Source organism: Chelonia mydas, chromosome 4 (genome assembly GCF_015237465.2).
Source record: "Chelonia mydas isolate rCheMyd1 chromosome 4, rCheMyd1.pri.v2, whole genome shotgun sequence".
Classification (NCBI taxonomy): domain Eukaryota; kingdom Metazoa; phylum Chordata; order Testudines; family Cheloniidae; genus Chelonia; species Chelonia mydas.
The window spans coordinates 17,166,358-17,189,271 of NC_057852.1; the positions used below are offsets into that span (position 1 = coordinate 17,166,358).

The window sequence follows — 22,914 nt, forward strand, 5'->3', positions numbered from 1 at the left end:
AACCTGCAAGTATTTCCGGCTAAAGAGGGACCAAAATATTAGTCAGAGACTCAAGCTGGCCAATGAACTCAATACTATCATGATAATAACTAATGCCCTCTGAATTACTGATGGGCATGGTGAGTGTGAGGGACAAGAAGGAAGGCACCAGGAGATAAAAGCAAGTGTCCCTGAAATTATTATGTGCCCCAAAGCACAGAGTCCATTTATTTTAGTAAGTTTCAGTTTTTTAGCTTTGAGGCACAGGATACTTCGGTTTAGAGACCTGTTATAATGTGTTATGTTGACGGAGGTCTGGGTCTGCTAGGAAAGACAAACCGTCAGGACTAAATTCTCATATGGGACTGAGAAGCATGTTTTGTTAACATCTAATTCATCCGTGTGCCAGCTCTAGGATCTTGAAGAGATTGTTGGGGCCAGGGCAGAAGGGGATGCGAAAGAGCTTGGTGGCCCATGGATCCACTCAGGAGCACATACAAATGGACTTCCTGCCACCATCACTCCTTTCCCCATGCAACGCTCCATGTATTCCTGCCCTTTTCCCTTCCCATTGTACGGGCCTCAGAGGAACCGTCGTAATCCCCACAGAGCTGCTGCAGAAGGAGAAAGCTAAGTACCTCAGAACCACCAATATAACAGGTCTTTGTAAGTAGCGATAGCTGGGAAGTCAGGAGAGAAGGATCTCTGTGTCCTTACCCATCACCTATGGATTCCATGGGGGGAGGAAGGGGGAGGCAGGGAGAGATGTGCTGAGCGAAGCTCTGTCCCTCTCCCAGGCAGCTGGAAGGGCACTGTCAGAGGCACACAAACCCTCTGCGGAGGACTGTTAACCACAGAGACCCGCTACCAGCTACACCCAGTGAAGGTGATTCTTCTCAGGCTACACAAACTCACTGAGGCCACGACCACAAATCTCCAGCCAGTGCCACGCCTCAGTGCATTACATTCATAATTTGATCTTTCAGACATTAGAAACACTGAGATGAAAGCTGGACTCACTCCTTAGTCGGGCAAAACTCCATTGACTGAATTGGTTTGGACCGAGTAAGAATACAAGGCTTGAATAGGGAAGCGTACCAATTCAGGAAATCACTTAAACACATTCTTAACTCCCTCAGACGTCCCATTGGAGCTGAATAAGGATGGTCTTAAGCATGTATTTAAGTGTCTTCTGAACCATGCCTGAATAAGAATGTGTACAGTAATAAGTAATGAAAATACTCAGATACGGACTCTGAACACAGCACACATTCACGTGACCATGTGTTTTGGTTTTCTGCAGATCAGAATCTAACTGTCCTTTGTTGCAACTTCACAAAGACAATGATGCCATATCTACTAGTTGGGGCACTGATGCTGGGATTTCCAATGGAGCTTAAGGAAGACAGCCTGGAGTTCAACTCCCCACTGAATTTCAATGGTTGCCTAACTCCATTAGGTTCTTATGAAAACCTCAACCTTAAAACATCAACCAACCTTCCTTTGGGATCATTTTCTAAAAAGTTCCTAAAAGATATCTGCCCATCATTTTACAACCCTTCCAACTTTTTCAGGTTTTATGTTGTACTATAACACAACATAAAATACTCTCATCTCCTTTGGCACAGCGTGATATAAAATTATCTATTGCTACCTTGTATTTCCTACCTGCATTTACCCTTTTCTGATCGTTCAGTAATATTTGCATCTAGCAAGGAATTTTATATTTAAAAAGGTTAAAATGTATTCTATTGTTTCCAGTGGAGGGAACTGTCACTAGCAGATCCCAAGAAATAGCTAAAAATTCTAACCCTCTTAAATAATAGTCAAATTGATGTAAATTACAGGCCTTCTGTTAGTAAAGTAAATAATAAAAATATGATAACATTATGGAAGAGAAATGTAGAGCGAAATCTACATCTATGTGGATCAAAAGGAAAGTGATTCCAATGTGTGAACCAGAAATATTGAATCCTAGAATACAAGGAATACTATAATAATGAAACCACTATCCTCAGAGCGTTATGTTAAAAACATTTAAAGGCTAGAGGTCAGTCAAACTGTTACTTGTCATCCGGTTAGCTGTCTGACAAAGGCAATTTAATAAAGACAGCGTGTTTAGCTATTTTAAATTAAAGTGATTGATTTTCATTTAGCATTTGTCCACCAGAGTTAGTGGAAGTTGCAAAATTCATTTCAGAATGACCCAACAGGATTAGAGCCATATATACTTAGTGACAGAAAGCAGCATTAATACACTATTAGCTGTAATTGAATTAATTTTTAAACCTATGTTTAAATTGCATTAAGGTTAAGACATAAACCATCGAAAGGCAGCACATTCAGTGTTGAAATGTTTAGGCTGACAACACTCCATTGTGTCACATTGTTGGGCAAAAACAATAAATAATAGCACAACGTTCTGAGTTATGGGATGACAGCTTGAACGTAAAACCCTACTGGGTTTTGACATTTTATGCCACAATCATATATTCTTTTATTATATAGCAATTTCCCTTTTCACAAAAACAAACTAAACCAAACCAAAAAGCCCTTACCATCCCTGGTAGATTTAAGAGAGAGATTTTCTGAGGGAGTCCCAAAAATGAATTCTTAAGCTGTCAGTACAGAGTGCTAATAAATCACCTGTTTAATTTTTTGCTAATTCTCAATGAATCCATAGCTCATTATGGACTATGGGCATGCAAACGTTAATCTGTAAAAATAAGAACATCATTTTGAATCACAGTAGCGGACTAAAAAGAAGTGATGAATTTCACTTTTTTTTTTTTTTTTAAACTGTCCACCTGCAACATACAACCACCATGTACATTTGTTTGTAGGTTACCTCCCATCCCCAACTGTTTGTCCATTTGTACCTGATCCTGAAAAGAACTGGGCATAATCTATTGAACTCAATGAGCTTGGTCCTGCTCGCATTCAAGACAATGAATCTTCACCCCTCTTTCTGCCCCGCCCCCCTCCACAGCCATTAATTTTAATGGTTCAGGATTAATCCCAATGGGACTATTCGTGCGCCTAAAATTACTGATCTGCAACTCTCTGCAGGGCTGGGTCCATAGACTGTAAACTCTTCAAGGGAGGGAATATCTTCTCTTCTGTGTTTACACAGTGCTCGGCACAGTCCCAATGTAAGGAACCGTAATATTATTTAGTATTAACAGTAATAATACTTTCACCGGTATGCATACGTCAAAACAGCATGTCCAGGTGAAGATCTCATATGCCAAGTCTCACCAAACATTTTATCACACTGTTGGCAACTGCTAAAATATATTTTATTACGGACATTTCTGATATTTAAAAACTTTTATTTTCTGTCCCATACAGGTCTTATCCTAGGAGGAAGAATGGTAGCTAAAGCTGATGGGCTGGGAACAGAGTTTAAATGTAATTTTCTCCTGCTACATTCATTGAAGTTGATGGGACTAACCACCTGCTTAGAATTAAAAACATGAATAAATATTTTGCTGAATCAGTGCCTTAATTGTCTCTCTCTCTTTTTTTCCAGGGCACTAGGGCCTGACACAATGCCCAATTAATAAGGGAATCTTGAACCACACCCTTTCCTCTCCCACTGCTTTGTCAAACCACGTCCCATCCCAAATACACTGCATTTGCTGACCAACAAATTTCTAGCATCCTGTTGCTTGTTGGCACAAAGTACTTGTGGATGCATATGCAGTCCTAGTTGCTAAGATGCCATCAGATCGTCTGATTCTCTTAATTGTCCCTATGCCAGGGCTGTGTTGAAGGGTTTGGGGAACCTCCTCTTCCAGGTGTGTTGAGAAATGTCCCATCCCACTACTTCCAGTGCAATTATTTGAGCATGAAAGCTGAAAACTGCTTTGTGTGTTAATTCCATCAAATAAAGCTAGGTCATTAAAACGTTCACAGAAAGTGAAAACAAAAGGGGTGACATCATGACCAAAGCATATTCATATTTAAATCTGAGTGAATGTTTGTAAAAAACCATCATTGAGTTCTGGTGTCTACTTTTCTTACATCATCATTGCAAAGGTTTTCATCTTCTACTTCATATGTCTGGCCCATGAATATTGTCTTCACTTTGCGACTCAAGGGGAAGAGACAGGCTGTAAGCAAGGGGTAGAGGCGCTACAGCCATTTTATCCAAGGTAGTGAGAAAGTGAAAGAAATCATGCCCTACTCGGAGATCGAACTGTGAGTAGCTGCACTCCCAATCTCACCTTCCACCAACCAGTGAGGAGGATTTTCCTGGGCTCACTAACAAAAGCAGATATAGATCACTTATGGCACCGCAACTGGATGATGGCATGATAAGACCGCCTGGCATGCTCATCAACAAACAGGGATTCTCCTGGCTCGCCAAAGCAGGAAGTACACGAACTGCAGTGAAGGGTAACATGGTTCACCAGAAGAAGGCCGCATCAGTTCATAGCTCAGTTTGGACATGAAGGACCTTCAGCCTGGAGACATTTCTAACGTGGTCTGAATCTAAATGAAACCCAAATGCTGAGACTTCATAACAGCACTTTCTCCTCTTGCCTAATTTATATGCTCAATCCCTAATTTAATATTTCCTCTGGTGTACAGTATTTTGGTAAAGATGAAAACAACATTACTGAAATTTATTACTGTTGCCCTAACCAGGGCTGTACCAGGATGTACTGTTATTTGTCTATCTATCCTAACTGTCCTACAGTAACTTGTTAAAAAAAAAAAGTGAAGGATTGAATATTAGGAACATAAGAACGGCCATATTAGGTCAGGCCAAAGGTCTATCTAGCCTAGTATCCTGTTTTCTGACAGTGGCCAATGCCAGTTGCCCCAGAGGGAATGAACCAAACAGGTAAATATTAGTTCAAAGACATTAAGAAAGATGCAAATGAAAACATTTCTGTTTGAAATATGTATGGGTGTCTGTTTACCTACAGATACAGATGGACATGAGCTTCTCTTTCGTGAAATACACGGATTTATACATCTACACATAAGATAGATATTTATATAAATCCCCATACTTCATAAAAGAGCAACAGAGGCCCACAGACATATGCACAGGTACCTCTATCTATCTATCTATATATATACATATATCATTCAGAAATATGGGTGTGTGTATCAATATCACATTTCACAAAAAACTCCTGATGCTTATATACATATTTACAGACAAATACATCTCTCTCTCTCTCTGTACACACACATACATATTTCATACAGAAATACGATATATGTATGTGTTGGTGTGTATGTATATGTGCAATATAGCCATATTTCACAAAGGAGCATCTGATGCTCATGTGTAGACAGTGTGTTAAGGCTCTTTCTAATTAATAACCTCAATTAAAACCTCTTGGCAATCAATTAAGATTAATGACAGAAGTCATTCTCTATCCCCCTATGCCCCCTTCTCAGGCTGTGAAAACCCCAGGTCGTGAAACTTTAATCCTGTTATCTGCTGCCTTCTCCATCTGAAAAGCCTACAGATTAACACAGCCGCCATTATCGAATTTACAACCAGCCGCTTGGACAGCTGCCCTACTTTCAGCAGTTAATGGAAAAGGAACTAATCTGGTTAAGAGCGTAGGACTAGTTCATAAATCTGGGCGCACAAGACAGTTAAAGCTGTCACGTCTCTTCTGGAGAGTAGCAACTGAATTAAACTGTCAGCTTTCTACTTGCTGTTTCTTGAGGGTAGTCAGCCTTTCCGTAAACTGGACTAATGAGATACTCAGCATTAACATAAACCACGTCAGCCCCCACAGTTCATAATAGCTGTGCAGGAGTTGGGGTTTGCATTTTATGATTGAGCTTGGTTAGATATGTACTGCATGCTCTTCAATCCTGGAAGACTGATTAAACATAACTGTTCTGTTGCCATCTACTTCCATACAAAGGTGTTTTAAAGAAATCAAATAAGCAAATGTGAATTTTTTTAAAAACAAACGAACAATAATTCACTCAAACAAATTATTGGAAAAACCAAATTGAAAATAAAATGTTCATTTCTTCATATAGCTCAACCTTATAAAAAAAAAAAAAAACCACTGTCATGCTCTTCATGGCAGCTGAGACAGCAAGTGACAGCTGTAACTGTAACCAATTCACACTGCACCCAGAAAAGATTGACTTTATCTTCCTTAATAGGCATTATCCCCATGCATTCCGCACAGCAAGCGTGGCCCTGATACTCATCAAGCTCTATGTGCTAAATGGCCTAAAATGCTCAGCTTCCCCATAGTGGTTTGTAAACTAATGAAGACAGCAAGAATGGCTCTGGCTCCACACTTTGTGGTAGCATGGCAACTCTAGGCCAATTAAAAATAAAAAACTTAACGCATTCAGAGGACACATCTCATGCTGTGGGAGGAAAGCATCCTGAGACCTTTGTGTGTTTTAAAATGTAACTCGCTGTACTCTTAATAAAAGCTATAAAAGCCTATCTATGGTGGTTACATTTAAAAGTCCACTCTGATTTCAAAGGCCTGCCCAAGGACTGTTCCAGCAGGATTCCCCATTTTTATTGTATGGACTCACCAGACAAACATTTCAAAACTGTAGTGACCATCAAAATGTACATGTCTCTTTATTTCAGGTCAATTTTTCAGCCTACTCTTCCAGATGACTCCTAAATGCTGATTTTAAGCACAGCTGCAGTAATCATCAGTAAAATGACAGGATGTGCCAACAGTTATCATGTAGCTGTGTTTGAAATGACTCAGTTTCCTGCAAGTTAAAGAAATAACTAGTGTTCACTAACAAATGTTGGCTTTTAATAGAGACCACTGCATTAAAAGCACCTATCACATCCTTCATTGACTGACAGCTGAGAAATTATGATCCTTATATTCCCAGAATGATGTATTATAGGCCAATCTTACAAGGGTCCTTTTTCCTGATGCTGATTTTAGTGGGAGAGGTGGACACTCAGCACCTGGTAGGACTGGAGCCTCTACGCTACAATATTTTTAAAAACTGCTACGGGGCAATACAATTTACACTGCTGCCGAGTTCTCTGCTGAGAAACTGTTACTGTTTAGATGCACCAGTTACTGAACGTTGCCTCCCCGAAAATGAAACATAACCCTAAACAGATGACACATGTCAACAACTAATAATCCATAATGATGCCTAGCTCATAGTTAGCATTTTCAATCTATCGTTCGCGAAGTGCTTTGCAAAGGAGAGAAGTATTGTTATTTCCACTTTACAGATGGGGGACTGAGGTACAGAGAGGTGATGTGACTTGTCTAAAGGCATTGGCCAGGAAAGGAACCCTGAATTCTAGTCCTGTGCCTTACACACTATTTTAGATTTGACCACAACTTCAGAATTTAAATCGGAAATACTAGGGGAGTTTCAGAAGAATGCACTAAACTAGTTTTACTTCCACTTCCTTGAAACATTTCCTTCCACTTTCCTGAGAACTGAACAGGAGCACCTAGAGATTTTTAAATGAGCTGCTGGTCTGCTGAAATTTTAGAAAAAGCTTAGGCCCAAATTTTGCTCTTCAGTCTGCATGCACAGCTCCCACTAAAAAATATGAGAGCCTTAAACTGTGATATTTTGCCAGAGGGTCCCCAAATTGATAGAAAACATGTACAGGAAAGCGATGCATTTTCACCCCACACATATCATTCTTTTTGCACTCCCATGCCAGTACAGAGATTCCAGAAATTCAAAATACATATAGACTTTGTTAAATACAGAAAGGAATATTTAAAATTCTTTTTAAAATCTCACTTTTTAAACATAATCCTTTCCATGTTTCACGAAATCAAATCAGATCTCCACCTTATGTAAAAATCAGTGGCAGAGCCATCCTGGGCTTCAAAATGCCCGTTGAATTCAATGGGGCAGGATCTGACCCTCGTCAGTATCACATCTGAAAATGCTGCTGGGCTTGGTTTGATGTAGAAGAAAAAAAATAATTTGAGTAAATTATTTTTTTAAATTACTCAGGAAACAATAACAATTTTCTGACGACGATTACTCTGTTCTTTTAATCTTTGTGAGCTCATCTACATGACGGATAACATTTTGAATTGTAACCATGTAAAAATAATACAAGCCAAACCCAAACAGCCAAACTCTTATTTTGTATACCGATGTCATAAAAATAGTCAAGATGTTTAATTTTTTTAAAAGACAAGAATAAAGTAACAAGCCTTGCTGCTTCCAACCCTTGTTCCTGGTTTGAATCCCTCAATACTAACACAAATATTCATGAGTGAATCAAGAAAATACCCTCTTCCCTGAAAAACTAGGCTTGTAATGGGAACGCAGGCAGACTCAGTGGCACCACTGTAATGTATGATGATGGACTGGCTGTAGGCCCATGAAGTTACAGCATCATGTGGAACAATCCGTTATGATACTAGTAGGCACTGAATATTCATTAATGAGTTACTAAAATTAGTGCATCTAGGACTAATAGGAGCCTAGACCAGAGCCTGCAGCTTACTATACCATACAGAGGAAAAAACATCCTGATATTTGCTGAACGTGAATATAGTGGAACGCCAATGCAAGTACATATATACACGCACACAGCCATACACCAGAGTAACAATGTGCAGGCAGTTGCTGTTACCTTGCGGAGTTGCTGTGGGCTGAGTGGAAGAAAGGACTCTCTTTTTACTGGCATGGAGATAGGTTTCTCGGGGAGGAACTGCTTCCCCTAACACCCTGACCACCTTTGAAGGGGAATAATTGGTTTCTTGGCCACTCCCCTCACCTGGCTAATAGTTCCACGTCAGAGTTGTCAGCAGAGAATTGTCGTAGGGTGCACAGTCTTTTTAAATTTCCACAACACCACTTGCTGGGAGTCAACCACAGCTCCCAGACTTCAGGGAGGCACGACACATACACGCAGTCTCTTCAACAGCATCTGCCACAGCCTTGTGGTGAGCTTCTGGGGGCCAAATTTGGAGGTGGTGTAAGTGGCGCAGAAGGTGCCTATGGGTCAATTGGCAGAGCTAAGAGTAAGTTGGTCTACTTACTTCCATCATTTCCACTGGCTTATACCAATCAAGGTGCAACTTATATTGCCACCTCCGAATTTGTCCTTGTGAAGTCCTCGCTGGGGTGGGGAGAGAGTAAGAAGCTCACAAAACCCTTACAAGTCCACCTTTGAGTGAGGACAACCCCTCAGGATATGAAGAGGCCTCTGAGACCATACAGTCCAGCTTGACTACACAGGTCTACTTAGGCTCCATGCCACGAACACACCAGGACCGGGCTCTGACCCTAATACACAAATATCCTATAGTGAAATATGATGGTCCTTAAAGAATTCCAAATGCAAACACAAGCCTCTCTCTACAGCAAGTTTACTCAAAATAATACTCTCCAATTTATTATCTTAAAACTCTGCAGAAACTAAAAGTCCTGGTCAAAACAGTCACACATTTTAAGGCAGGTTTAATGTAGGACTCAAGTACACTGTGGCATGCAGCTTCCAAAGATGCTATAACTTATGGTAATCGGCCGCATCAGAAGAAATGATCCATCCAGCTAAATACAATTTTTATATGTGCAAATATAACTGGTAAACGTAATCATCTGACATTTCAAATTTATTTTAAAATGAATCATCTTGCTAACTTTCTCTGCCTCTCATGTTTCAATAAGAGATTGAAGGGGAGGAAAACAGTGATGTATATTGCCTGCAAAAAATCTGTGATTAGTCTGGCTCAAAATAGTGGGGTTTCTCTTATACAAGATACACTTATAGCCCAATCTTACTAACACTAGCTACCCTACGATCAGTTTTTAAGCCAAAATCTCTATAAATACCAAAGGGGATTTCTGCTCAAAAATTGATGGCACAATCTTCTGACTAATTACTACTTAGAATTTGCTTCCTGTAACAACCACAATTTGCTACGTGATGAACAAGTGCAAAGGGAGGTAAAGTCCCTCCCCATGGAGCATATACTTGAAAAAGTGCTTCAATGGAACTGCTCATAGCAGTAAAGCTATGTTACTTTAACAGTTTTTCTATGGAATATGATTTATTTGCTCGGATAGTTGCTTACAAAATAATGTTATCATGAAAAAAAATACATTAGCAGCCATATCGGTATTACTTCTTTAGCTTTTATCATGTATTCTTGTTCTATGCAATTTGCATGCACATTACCTTTTATTATAAAAAAATCACTTTTTTAAAGAGGGTGAAAGTATCATATGTTCTAGGACATACTGTACTATTGTTTTTTTAAGAAGAATTCCCCAATAAAAGTAACTGCTTTCATCAAGTCCATCAATAGTATTATTTATTTATTTTACATGCATTTTTATGCCCCGATCCTGCAAACATTATGCATATGGTTGCTCAATCATAAGCACATGAGTAAACCCATTGAGTTCAATGGAACTATTCACATACCTAGAGTTATTCATGAGCATAAGAAGTGTTTGCAGGCTCAGAAGCTCAATGAGTATCAAATTTTGCAAATCAGCACGGTCATTTGGAGCATTTGAAAACAAACAATTTTATTTTGCCTTTTTAAAAAAACAAAACAAAAAAAAACAAACAAACTTAGAATAGTTTAGACCCTGTTTAGCCACGGTGCAAACCTGTGCCGAGTTTCTTGTCAGATGCAATAATGAACCCCACAAAACAGGAGTTTCACAACAGAGACAATGGCAGACATCCCCCCTTTACAACGGTGCTACGAGGCGTCTCTGTTACAGAATACAAACTCAGCTCTGCTGTGTGGCTGAGAGTGTGGAGATGTGGTCTGAAGGTTAACATAACCTCAATTAAAGCCAAGACGCTTTTCTGACAGTTAACTGGTTTATGGAGCAACCCCAAAAGTATTGAAGTATGAATGCATGGTAATGCATCATTTATAAATTACCTTGTTAGTGCACAGAACAAAACAGGGCTTTGAAAACAAAACAAACTCCTGCTGCGGACTCTAGCCTGTTTGATGGAACCCCTTCAAAAGAGTTCATGGCTTAATGGAGGCTGTTTACGTGGGGACTTCGATCTGTACCTGCTGTCCCCTGTCACTCCCTGGAAACTTGGCAGCAGATGTTGCCGCGTTAAGTTGTCTCTGAAGTGGCTCTCTGCCCTCGTTTCCCCACCACAACTGAGTCAAACTATATTAGATCTCTTTATTTGTGCCTGAGGCATGTTTGGGAGTGCAGCTGTGTCCACCCCCACTCTACCTTTAGTGTTTCAGCCCCCCAGGCGGCAAATGTGAGACCAAAACTGTTCTGCCACTCTTAACTACATCTGCTGACAATCCAGCAGCCTCACTGCAGGCTGGTGAGGACCTGTGTCTATGCTCTAAACAGATGTCGGCGACAACCTGCTAGCTCACACCTGGACAAGCTTCCCTAACCTTGTGGATTGCCAGCTGAAAAATTTATGACTCTAAGGAGTTCCATCCACAAATCAAAGCCTCTTGACTTGACTGTGTGCGGCCCTCAAACTGGGCCACCCTCGGCATTAGCTGGCTTGTAGGAAAGAGAAGAGGCATGGAGGGTGCAGGGAGGGAGTGGGACAGAGAAGAAAGCTCTCTCTGCTTTGATACTTCATGCCTAAACTTGAATTACGTGATCAAGGACTTGAATTCAGCAGTGAATTCTCCTGCAAATGAGAACTACCAGGTTTCTAAGCAATAAAAGAAAAACATTTGTTTGGCCTGCTATTTAGCATGACAGTGCTTCCAGTATGTGTGTGAGAGAGAGTTGGTTTGTTTACTGACTTGAACTCACAAGAGGTATAGCAGCAGATCTGCACTGAACAATCTATGAATAAATAAAAGGATTTTTTTTTCCCGGGGTATAAAACATGCTGATAGCCAGACAGAAGTTGTGTTCTTATGTTGCCATGGGTCATACCCCAAGGACAATGACTTCATCCAGCATTATAAATTCTACCCCTCTCTCAGTCAATTGAAATTCAGCCAGATCTTTTCCTCTCTCTCATTCTCTCTCTCGCTCTCTGTTTCTTGTAAAGAAAGACACTGGTCACTGCCTTCTCAGTCTCATTTCCTGTTGGTTCAAAAATTTGTTTGCTTATTTCTATGGCAGCAGCAGTTTACAAAAGTCCCGTTTTTACACCTGCAAAACCACAAACTTTGGTAGCAAAATTACTCATAATGTTCAACCTGTTCAGTTACTATTTTATCAGTGCCTCTACTCTCATACCGCATTTACCTGTCAAACTGTCCGGTTTTGTATATGGCACATATGTTTGCCATATGGATCTACTATACCTAACTGGATTTCCAACACACTAACAGTAGCAATCTTGCAACCACAGTAAATCTATTGAAAATGTTCATGTACAAAGCTGTACATTGTTATAAAAGGGATATCCCCACCTCCTACTCTCCTCTCTCACATTTTATTCCTTCCACCACCACTCTCTGCCTCCATTCCAGCAAAATCTTGCCATTTTTTCATTTAGAATAGTTCCAGAATCCATCCTATACCATCCATTTCTATGAGGAAAAAAAAAGATAAAAAAAAAATTGGTCCACACCCTGGCCTTTGAATGCAGCACCCTCTTGCTTCTGACCTCCCTAATTTTCACATAGCACCCTTCTAGTGTACACTATATATATCACCTCCAGCATCACCCTCAGGTCCTGCACTAGCTTTCAGCTTCCTTCTCTACCACATTCATCCTCACCTTCAATGCATTGCAGAGCTCTGGCCCTACACCTTGGAGCAGACCCTTGTCTGGTGCAGAATTTATGCCAGGTTCATAGTTAACCTTTGCTGTAATGAGTAATGTAGACAGCAAAGTCCCGGCATGAGGACCTCTCAGCTTTATTTCCCTGTAAAGTGTCACGCATCCATGCCCCTGTACAATTTTTAATGTAGAGATATTTCTAAGGTGCTCCTTGAATTAGAGCAAGTCTTGTCCTATGCACCGGCGCAGAAAGTAAGAGGACATAAGCCTCTCCCCTTTTCTCCCCTGTGCGAACTACCTGCCTTACAAGTGGCAGTGCAGGGAAGAGTGGGGCTTCTTGGGGCTCCTGCTTCCTGTCACACACAGAGAGGCAGGCAGGGGTAGGGAGTGGGCAGAACCTTGACTCCATTCCACTCCCATTTTGTGCCAGTCAGTGAACTAAAGCAGAACAAAATGGCTAGGGTGACCAGATGTCCCGGTTTTATAGAGACAGTCCCGGAATTTGGGGCTTTGTCTTGTATAGGCACCTATTACCCACCCCAATTTTTCACACTTGCTATCTGATCATCTGCTGCTGGTTAAGGCCTGAAGCAGATTATTTCCCCTCTGGAACAAGGAAGGAAGCAGGGACTGAACCTGGTCTGCTTCTGGAACAGTATCAATGCACACTACTCTTTACTCAAGGATAGTGATACATCCCCAAAGTATCTTGAGGAACAGTACCTAATAATATCAGTAATAGTGCCTACTGATGACAATGCATAATAAATGGGCTTGTATTAAACAACAGGCAGGTTGCACATTTGTACTCTGCATCAAGGACATGTATTAAAAAAGTTTTACATAAGTTTCCAAAAAGCCCTAATTTTGCTATATATAAAATCAATTTCTGAATGAGAGTTCTACTAAGTCAGTGAACCGCTGAGGAAGAAAGTTAACAGATAAACTGTTTTAAAATTATGGCAAATTAAAGTTAAAAGAAAGGAGATATGGAATTAATGGGGAAAAACATACTTGCACTGTCAGCTTGTACTGCTGCTTACATGATAAAAGGATATTTATTTTGTTGAAAGGGAGAATATTTCTAGAGTATAGCGTTTCCGTGCCAAATTCTGCCCATGTCTGAATGAGTGGGTCCACAGATTTCAATGGATTAGCAAATCTGCATTTGTGCTGGCAGACCTCCAAGGGGGATATGCTTTGGTCAGTAAGTGGAAGATGTCGTAAAAAACATGCACTGAGTATCCTCTAACGGTGCATTGGAGCAACTTTACTGAGTATAAGTTATTGTTGCATTTAGCTGGAATAACCTGTTCTAAGTCTCCTCCTTGGATTTCTAGCCAATAAGGAGTATAATGGCTCAATGAAATATTAAATATCTTAAAGATAAGTCACAGATCCCAACATAAAAAGACATCAGATGGATTTGTGACACTCTCTTTAGGACATGGAGACCAGAAATCAATCACCCACACTACAAGTTTGGGGAGTGTTGCTCTTGATGGAGTTGCACCATCTCCCCCCCACCCCACCCATTTAAGACAGACAAAAGACTTACAGCATTCTTCATTTTAATTAACTGCTTCAGGACACCAACGGCCTGCAGCATGTTTTGGCTGGTGATGCATCTCTTTAATGGCACTACTTTTAAATGATTGTTTGTTTCTCTGTTCATCGGTTTGTTTTGGCTTTAGAATCAAAGAGTTAAGAACATGAAGACTGTTCTTCTAACCAGTCTACAGAGACAATATATGAAATACAAAAGCACTTTATTAAGAATATCCTGTTGCCTCAGTAGGAGCTTTCTGGATGGTGCCATGAGCAGCCCCTGTCATGATCTGACCTGCTGAATTACAAATCTTACAGCTTCCATCCTTAAAACAAAGAAACTAATACTATAAAGTGATTGTACAACTTGGTTTAGCTAAGAGGAGTGCATTATCAATGTTCATTCTTATTTATGCCTAGAGGCTTAATTTAATAAATACACCAGGGGCTGTTATGAAATAGAACCAACTCCCTCTCTCCCTCCACCACCACTAAATGCACACACACACACACACACACACACAAACCTCATCTCCTTGCTGTGGTCGCATCAAAGATACCCTGTCATACTGCCGTCGCAACAGAGCCCACAGTGCGTCAAGTCGACCCTGTAACAATAGAGCAGGTTGATTTTGAGCATTACAGTGTATATCAATTAACAGGGACATATTTAAATTGAGATAGCTGCTGTCCTGTGTTGTCTGCCAGGGAGCTGATTTAGCCACAGACTCTTCTACATGCAGAGTTGTTCAGGTTTAACTTAAGGTATGATTTTAAACATGTGTAGTTAAATGGGTGCAGCAATCTGTATGGACACTTTAATTTTGGTTTAAGCCCTGATTAGTTCAGTTTAGATGAACCAAATAGGAAAAGGTTTAAGCTAAACTGAAATAAGCCCCCTTAAACCAAAATAAGATTGCCCACCCAGAATTTGCTTCGGTCTAATGACACTGGTGCAAGTCTGTGTGCAGACAATCCCCTAATAACAGTGAATGACGAGTGTTGCTTAAGTGGGACAGTATAAGCGTAAATCCTAATTAATGGGAACAAACCGAGCCAGGGACAAATGATTAAGTAGTGGCTCCACTACACAGTGGGGGGATCGATCTAAGTTACACAACTTCAGCTACGTGAATAACGTAGCTGAAGTCGACGTAGTTAGACCTACTCACTGAGGTGTCTTCACTACGGTGAGTCGACTGCTGCCACTCCCCCGTCGACTCTGCCTGCGCCTCTTGCAGCGCCGGAGTACAAGAGTCGACGGGAGAATGCTTGGGGGTTGATTTATCACGTCTAGACTAGACGCGATAAATCAACCCCTGCTGGATCGATCGCTGCCTGCCAAAGCAGCGGGTAGTATAGACTTACCCGAAGTGTTAAATGAGTGGGAAATTCTAAGGCCTGGTTTACACTAGGAAATTAGGTTCCTATAACTATATTGCTCAGGAATACAAAAAATCCACACCCCTGAATGACGCAGTTAAACCGACCTAACCCCCAGTGTAGACAGCACTAGGTTGATGGGAGAATTCTCCCATCAACACAGCTACTGCCTCTCAGGGAAGTGGAGTACCTACGCCAATGGGAGAACTCCCTCCCGTTGGTGTAGGTGGCATCTTCACTGAAGTGCTACAGCAGCACAGCGCTTTAAGTGTAGACAAGCTCTAAGCTATGGGCTTTTCCAATATAAGGGCTTGTCTACATGGGAAGTTATACTGGTGTGAGGTAAGGTATGAATTTAAAGCATTACACAGGTATCACTTGCCATATGGACACTTTTATTCCATAATGAGAGTGCCTATTTCCAGTTTAGTTTATGTCACTTTGGAAGTAGTTTAAACAAAACCAAAAAAAACCAGTATTATTCCAGAATAAGAGTGCCTCATGGTGAGTTATACCAGTATAACCATAGTGGCTTAACTATACTGGTATAATTATATATAATCTCCTGTGTAGACAAGCCCTAACACTGTGACCTCATCTATACAAAGAGTTGCACTAGTTTAACTAAAGATGGGATTACAAACTGATTTACGGTAAACTCAACTTCTGTTTGTAGGCAGGCCTTAAAAGAAAAAACATGATAATCAAACAAAGATAAACTGCTTTTTGTTTATGTATTTTTATGCATTATTTTATTCAGATGACCTTTTTTTCAGTCTTCTTTATTAAACAGCTTTTTACTTAACTGAGAGTGATGCTAAACAGGCCGTTCACCAGGTCCCTGGAGAGCTATACCCGCTCTTCAATGGTCCAGTCCTGCAAGGCGCTGAGCACCCTCAGCTCCCATTGCCCAGCTCCTTGCTAGTTCGAGCCCCAGTTGCATTGTTGACTGCAAGGTACCCGAACCCTTTGTATGTCTATTTGCTATTATAAATTATTAATTTTTATTTATTATTATTCACCAGGTTACATGACCTGGTCAGATGATATTTTGCAGGACTGACTAGCCATTTGTATGGTTTATTTCTCTGTTTGCTAACTGCAGCTGACCCATTTAAAAAGTATCTTCTGTTTCAAGTGAAATTACCAGTTTCAAAGATGTTCCCCATTTGTGTACTAGCAATAACTAGAAAGGCAGATGAGTCTTTCAAAATGAAAGAAAGATTTTAAGTCTGATGCTCTGCAACAAAAATGGGTAGCTATCAACCTGCCTGACTTGTCCATGAATTCTCTTACATAGTACAGTAGGTTTGGGTACTTCGATTTTTTTTTCTGAAAAGGTAATTTTCATAGTGTACTAAAAAGAAACTATTGATTGTTTTGCATTGCATTGTTTTTCTGCCCTTTATAGTACTCGTGATACAAATGAATCCAAACCATTCTATTTCTTGAGCATTTATGTTTTAAAATATTTAAGTTGTGCAGATTTTACAGAATATGCTTTTCAGTCTATTTAATCCCTAGGAGAATGCGGTACTGAAACAATGCATGCTGAGAACCCTGTGGGGCTGTAATTAAGTCTAGTATCAAGAAAGCTTTGCGTGCCAGTGCCCCGGGGTTAGCATTGGTGAAAAGTTCTGTTTACTTTACATCCAAATCATGTTACTATGTAAACCAGAGCATCTAAATTAAATCGCCATGTGACCTGGATGCTTTCTGTCTGGACATTTGCCTATACACACTTTAATCAAAGATGTCCAAAGACTCCTATCCAGCTTTTGAGAAGAAGGTTACTGTTGGGCTGGAGGTTGTTCATGCAGTCTCCAAAGGGAAATCTCTTTATTCAATAATATTACTAGCATCAACCATTTATTTTGCTTTCATTTATTTTAGTCAGGTTTCTGTACTTGACTCTTGTTCTTGTTGACTCTGTGCCTATATTTATTTTTTACTTTTTTTCCCGCAAGAATATCTTGGACGCAGCAAATTGTTTAGAAAAACTATTACAAGCTGTAAACAAAACAGCTTTAGATTTTTAATCCATCAGATGACAAATGTATGGTGAAATGAACAGAGCAAACATCAATAAAAGGGAATGATCTGATACTCTTCCGTTGGTAGTACCTTACTGTAAGAGTAGTCCCATTGATTTCAGGACTCATGGTTAAGGCTGTGGGTCTGTCATGGAAGTCATGGATTCCGTGACTTTCTGGGACCCCCGTGAAATTCCACAACTACAGTGGCCAGTGTGGCTGACCCCAGGACTGCCCAAGCAACTGGCCCCAAGGACCGCCTGAGCAGCAAATGGAGCCGCTGACCCCAAGGATGGCCCGAGCAACTGGCCCCAAGGACCGCCTGAGCAGCAAATGGAGCCGCTGACCCCAAGGATGGCCCAAGCAGCAGCAGCTGGTGGGACTGGTCCTAGGGCCCTCCAGAGCTGCAGTGCCCAACCCCCTCCCCCCGGGGACGGCCCTGGCCCTGGGGCCCGGAATTTCTATCGGCAGGCCTGCCTGTGACTAAATCTTAGCCTTACTCATGGTGTAAGGCAGAGATTGGCAACCTTTGGCACGTGGCCCATCAGGGAAAGCTGCTGGCGGGCTGGGCCGGTTTGTTTACATGCAGCATTCGCTGGTTCAGCCGACTGCAGCTCCCGCTAGCCGTGGTTTGCCGTTCCAGAGCAATGGGGGCTGCGGGAAGCGGCAGTCAGCACATCCCTCAGCTCGCACTGCTGCCTGCAGCGCCCATTGGCCTGAAGCAGTGAACCGCGGCCAGTGGGAGCTGTGATCGGCTGAACCTGCTGATGCTGCATGTGAACAAACCGGCCTGGCCCCACAACGGCTTTCTCTGACAGGCCGCGTGCCAAAGGTTGCCGATCCCTGGTGTAAGGGATAATTCATTGTGAGTAAGGGTATCAGAATCTGGTGCAGAATAATGAAGTGTAAAATTAAGGGCCACATACTGCCACCTCTACTCACTCTGAGTAGTACTTTACTCCAAAATAGTTCAATTTACTTGAATGCAATTACTTGAGGAGTAAGGTACTACTCGATACGAGTAAGGGCTGCAAAATCTGGCCTTTAATATAAAGACACAGCAAAGTGACATTTATTTAAAGATTAAAAGATTACCTTAATTGGAGTATACCACTTTTCCTGAGCAGCTTGTGAGGTAGCCTTGGGTTTAGGAGGTTTCGCGTGAAAGGGCTCTTCTGATTCGTCTGGGAGTTTCACCACAGCATTTTTGGCTTTTTCTAACCTAGCGCCCTCTTCTGTAGATCCCTTATCACCCCAACGAACCTAAACAAAATGAGAATATACGGTATTAATATAGGCATATGTGTACTAAATAATAAGACTGGGTAAAAATATTAATTCCAATTTTTTTATGGGGGGGAAAAAAGAGGAAAAAAATTCATGAACATTTTCACTAACATGTCTCGTGATTTTAACCAGCTCTCCTAGATATGTCTTGAAACATAATTTGCTAATTCTCAATATTGGAAAAGTAAAACAAAATATTAAATGAAGGTTGTACCACAGTGGTGGGCAACCTGAGACCAGTTAGGGAAATCCGCTGGCGGGCTGCGAGACAATTTGTTAACATTTGCGCAGCTGCCCGCAGCTCCCATTGGCTGGGAACAGCGAACCACAGCCAATGGGAGCTGCGGGAAGCAGCGGCTGCACATCCCTGCGGCCCGCACCGCTTCCCGCAACTCCCATTGGCTGGGAACGGCGAAACACGGCCACTGGGAGCTACGGGCGGCTGTGCAAATGTAAACAAACTGTCTGGCAGCAGGCCAGCGGATTACCCCGGCAGGCTACAGGTTGCCCACCACTGTTGTACCATATATCAAAAGAAGGCTGTGACACTGGAAATTTGGGAAATCTTTCCTTACTAAAAGGTACAAATCTACTCTAGTTCTGATAACTTGACTTTTCTAATTCAGATATATTCGGAGATCTACTTTAAACCTGTCTGCGCAGGACTGGCTATTACCCGTCCTGAACCTCAGACCCATGGTAGTTTTTATGGACAAGAAAGAACTATTTCTTCAACAGTATTTTTTTAAATGAAAGCTGACTGGAGCTGCTCAGAGGTTTGGAATATTAGCAGTAGTTCTGTGGGAGACAGATAGCGGACAGGATGCAGATGAAGTGGCCAAATGTGAATGACATGGTTATCTCCATCGCATTGGATAGAATATATATGTGAATATTTCAAATGGAAAGAAAATCTGTATTATTGCTTATGGTAAGAAAGGCATGTATTTGCATTCTGATATAAAAGTGAACTCAATATGCTGTAAGGATACAGAACAGAAGAAACACTGGCCCCATCAAAGGAAGAAAAATGTCTTGGAGGAAAAAAACATGATTTAAACAGTGAGCCAAAGTCTAATCACTTACATCAGTGGAACCCCACTGCAGTGAATGAGGTAGTCCAAGCGTACGCTAATAACTCACCTGGTAAAATACAGGCTGCTATTTCTTGGGCAGGGGATTACTTTGAACCTTTCTGCTAGGTTACTTAGGGACAAAACAAAACAAAAAAAAAACAGGGACTCTTCTTACTGCAGTATTAGACTGGGCTTTCATTTCCAAGTAGACCCTATGAGTCATAAAAACGTTTCTGTATCTTTCAGTACTTTTACAGTGTTTTTGATGAAGTCGTTAATACATGTTTTAAACACTGTTAAAACCATTTAGTGCTAGATGGTGTATTCCTTATAGAAGAAATGATCTTCCCTTCAGCTTAAAATAGCTTCACTGAGAAGAACCTGAAACTTGTGGAGTCTGACATCCCAATTTGATAAGAAAACTTAAGTCTGTTGTGGGCTGGGCCTGCCAATCCAGCAACAGAAAACTTTCAGGCAATTCCGAAACACAGAGCTGGGAAGAACTTCTCAGAGTTAGCTAACGGTGGCTAAACTGTGCTGGACTATCATGGAGGAGCAATAGCATTGCCTGGGAAGGCAACTTCTTATCTGACCTTCCTAACAGAGGAAACGAGTTGGTGGCAAAGTGAGAAATGGACATGGTAGAAAATAGGAATGAGAAAAAGGGCCCTACGGTGACACAGACGATAACCCCCTGGAAAATGGGAAGAACAGGGGGAATGTCTGTGGTGATGGAAAGGGATTTGGAGCAAAGGGCAGAAGTTTGTTTGGGAGAGATGAATTTCAAAATGATGTCAGAACATCCGAGATGTCTGAGGCTGGCTGGAGGGGTGGAAGACAAGGCTACGGAAGTAAATTTGAGAGTCATGAGCCGAGAGGTTGTACCTGAAACTGCTGAAGTGAATGAAGTTGCCTAATGAGAGAGTAGACATAGAAAGAGAAGAGGAGAGGAAAGACGACACACTGTGGGTCACTATAAGATTGTTGCCTTCTTATCTCTTCCTCCTCATCTAAGGAAACAGTAAAGGCGCTGCCTACAGGACTGCAAGAGAATCAGGAGAGAACAGAGGAACAAGAGAAAGTGGAAGAAGACTGAATGACCATATGCACTGAAAACAGCACAGAAACTCAGAGGAATAGAACACAGACTTGACTCTATGACATACAGGAAGGGGGCTGTCAGGACCTTGGTGAGGGCAGGTTCAGTGGCGAAGTGAGTTTTTTGACAAGGATAAAAAACATGCTTATCAGCAGAAGAGACAAGAGAGAAGTAGGGGATGAAACAAGGAGCAAAGGAGGACAGGAAAGGGGGATGGAGCTGAGGCGATAGACCGAGTTAGAGGCAGTAACACATTCAGTAGCAAAAAGGAGACAGACACTGGAGTCAGAGATCAGACCAGGCTATGGGGAAGCAATGAAGGGGCAGAGCCCTTCCATACAGTATCAACTTTATTTTAGAAAGATTCAGCAGGACACTGGGCAGAGAAAGAACAGTGTTTAAGAAGAGAAGTGACAGTAAAGAAGAGTCAGCAGGGGCTGATGTCACCAGAATAAATCAAGTAGGAGAAACAACGCTTTTTAGAAAGCTCTAAGGGTTTGGTCTTTTTCAATTTTAAATGTTTAAATTAAAAAACTTGCCTATTTTTCCTTAATTTACCCAAGTTTCTAGTAAACTCTGTGTCCCCATTTAATGTCAAGTAAAAAAGAACCCTCCTTCCTAATGTTCCCGGGAGTCACCGTGACCAGCTCACCTTCACTTTTCCTAGAAATCTTTCCTTTTGCCTCCTACCTCCACAATTACACCTACCTGAGTCACCAGACAGACAACATTGAGCCCAGACCCAGTGAAAGGTTTAAGGGTGGATATCTCCTCCCCCAGATGGACTAGAAAGGGGCAATTAATATGATCTGAAAGTCAGGATTCCCCTCCCCTATATTCTGTGCCACTTTGTTCAGTTAACAGTGGCCACTGAATCCCATATTACCGGTCAGAGGTGAAGTCTCACACTCCACTGCCATACATGGCTGTGCAGGGGGAAGGTAACTGAAAGATCAGAGGGCAATTCTGCAAGGTGCTGAGTACTCTCAGCTCCCACAGAGGGCAAGAGGGGCTGAGTACCATGTAGGAGAGGCCCTAAAAGGGCCTTGACTATGGCTGTACCATGTTTGTGTTTTCAACAATAATTTCAAAAAGATTTCAGCTTTCAGCCCTGTGTCCTGGCCAAAATTCCAGCTATAAATTAAAACATGTCTTGTAACTAAATGCTGTGTTTGAGCTAAGACTCACTGTAATTTATTATGCATGCAATTTAGTGCCAGAAGTGCACTACACAACTCGCAGACCAAGCAAAGAACAGGATCCCAGCTCTGAAGAGCTTGCAATATACTTTGTCCACATGAGCAAGTTGCACTCCTTTAACTTAAATCAGCTTTTAAACCAATTTAGTTAAACTAGTGGAAAAGATGCATAGTACTCTTATTGTCAGTTACTTCCTAACTGACTCAGGCTAAACTGAAATACGCCTGGTTAAAACTGAATTAAGACTGTTCATACAGCCTTTTGCAACAGTTTAAAAATCACAGATGCAACTTTGTTACCAGCACAACCACTGGCCTATTACTGTCTAACTTGAAGATTTCTAAACGTTGTCCTATCATCTACTGAGCTAGATTCTTATATAAGCCCAATCACCATAGCACCTCACTGTCTTACAAACATCAGATAATGACCATAGCCTCAGAGAGGTGCTGTAAGAATAGAGAAGCATTATCATCCCCATTTTACAGATGGGGAATTTAGGCAGAGAAGGCCAGATTTTTAAAGGTATTTAGGTACCTAAAGATGCAGATAGGAACCTACCTACCTTTAAAAATCTGGTCCACAATGCTTACTATTAATAAGGTAACATCTGCCCATAGTTGCACACATGGGTATCTGAGATGC

The 22,914-nt window shown here is 41.3% G+C and overlaps 1 protein-coding gene across 3 annotated transcripts in view; it reads right to left on the minus strand.

Moving 5' to 3' along the window:
- ANTXR2 (ANTXR cell adhesion molecule 2) overlaps positions 1-22,914 on the minus strand; it is a 173,596-nt gene that overhangs the window by 56,168 nt on the left and 94,514 nt on the right. For all 3 annotated transcript variants that reach the window (XM_037896746.2, XM_037896745.2, XM_043545278.1), the window contains 2 exons: positions 18,703-18,870; positions 14,719-14,799 (listed from right to left, as the gene is read on the minus strand). In XM_037896746.2, coding sequence (XP_037752674.1) covers positions 14,719-14,799; positions 18,703-18,870 — 249 coding nt within the window. The remainder of the gene's footprint in view (positions 1-14,718; positions 14,800-18,702; positions 18,871-22,914) is intronic.